The sequence below is a fragment of the Priapulus caudatus genome, unplaced genomic scaffold (genome assembly GCF_000485595.1).
Source record: "Priapulus caudatus unplaced genomic scaffold, Priapulus_caudatus-5.0.1 Scaffold9111, whole genome shotgun sequence".
NCBI lineage: Eukaryota > Metazoa > Priapulida > Priapulimorpha > Priapulimorphida > Priapulidae > Priapulus > Priapulus caudatus.
The window spans coordinates 1,954-3,050 of NW_014586172.1; the positions used below are offsets into that span (position 1 = coordinate 1,954).

The window sequence follows — 1,097 nt, forward strand, 5'->3', positions numbered from 1 at the left end:
TTGATAATAATCTATTGTTATTCACTCCCGATGTGACCATTACACACCTTGTGAATTCAACGCACTTTTATTTGCAGTTCCATTTTAAACTTTTCAAATAGACGATATATACGGGAGTCGTCTTATTGATTTTAAAATTTATAAAATGAATTATAATTATAATATATTATAAATACTCTATATAAAGTTATTTAATAACGTTATACGGAGTATTTTAGGTTGGGGGGAGGGGGTAGCGGAGAGCGCGGAGGAAAGTTATGCTGAGTGACCGGTGAATATCCGCAAAGCAACCGGGATATCCTCTAGCATAGTTTCAAGAATCAATCTAGAAGCTTAATTCGCCTTAATTAGCGACTGCTTAATTCTGAACCGAATTCATCCTGTTGAACCGAGTTTAACGGATTGATAAATCTACGGATAATTTGGCGGCTACTCCTTTATATACGTATCTATGCGTGTGCAAGCAGTAATTCTATTTATTGACATTGTCCGTGATTGGAATGCGAGTGATGGGTATACCGGCGTCTGCATTCACACCCGATGGTTTCTTTCACAGGTCGAGAGGCACACACGTTCCCCGGGCACCAGCCAGAACTAGACAATGCTGTTACGAAGGCAGCCTATAACAGCTTTGAAACAGAGTCGAGAGCTACTTTCATACAAACCGAAGCCGGACAGGAATAGCGGACGAATTTGTCGCGTTACTTACGTACCCACGTTTGATTAATGTAATGCTAATTGTTTTACATGATGTTACCTCAACTACGAAAGGGATAAAGATCAATACAGCGCCAATAGATGACGCAGACGTAAATTATAACATATATAATATATATCTATATATAATACATATACATATACGTAAAGTAAATTACTTATTATTAAATCAGAGTGAGAATCAATGCGTTAATTCACGTCGATTTCCAGATGAAAAACGCCCTATGAAATTAGTTCGTTTTACGGCCGTTAGATGGCGTGAAAGGGCCGTTTCGTCTAGTTTCGTTTATTTCATCATAGTATGGAAGCCCTGAAACGACATCCGACTTTTTGAGTTTCAGAGTTTTCGAGTTTCTGAGTTTCCGAGTTTCTGAGTTTCC

At 38.2% G+C, this 1,097-nt stretch overlaps 1 protein-coding gene across 1 annotated transcript in view; it reads left to right on the plus strand.

The window, feature by feature from the left end:
* Window positions 1-684, plus strand: part of LOC106820254 (UPF0686 protein C11orf1 homolog) — a gene marked incomplete at its 5' end in the record, with an annotated part of 2,009 nt that extends 1,325 nt beyond the window's left edge. Inside the window, one exon of the mRNA XM_014824787.1 lies at window positions 557-684. Coding sequence (XP_014680273.1) covers window positions 557-684 — 128 coding nt within the window. The remainder of the gene's footprint in view (window positions 1-556) is intronic.
* Window positions 685-1,097: the final 413 nt, after the last annotated feature.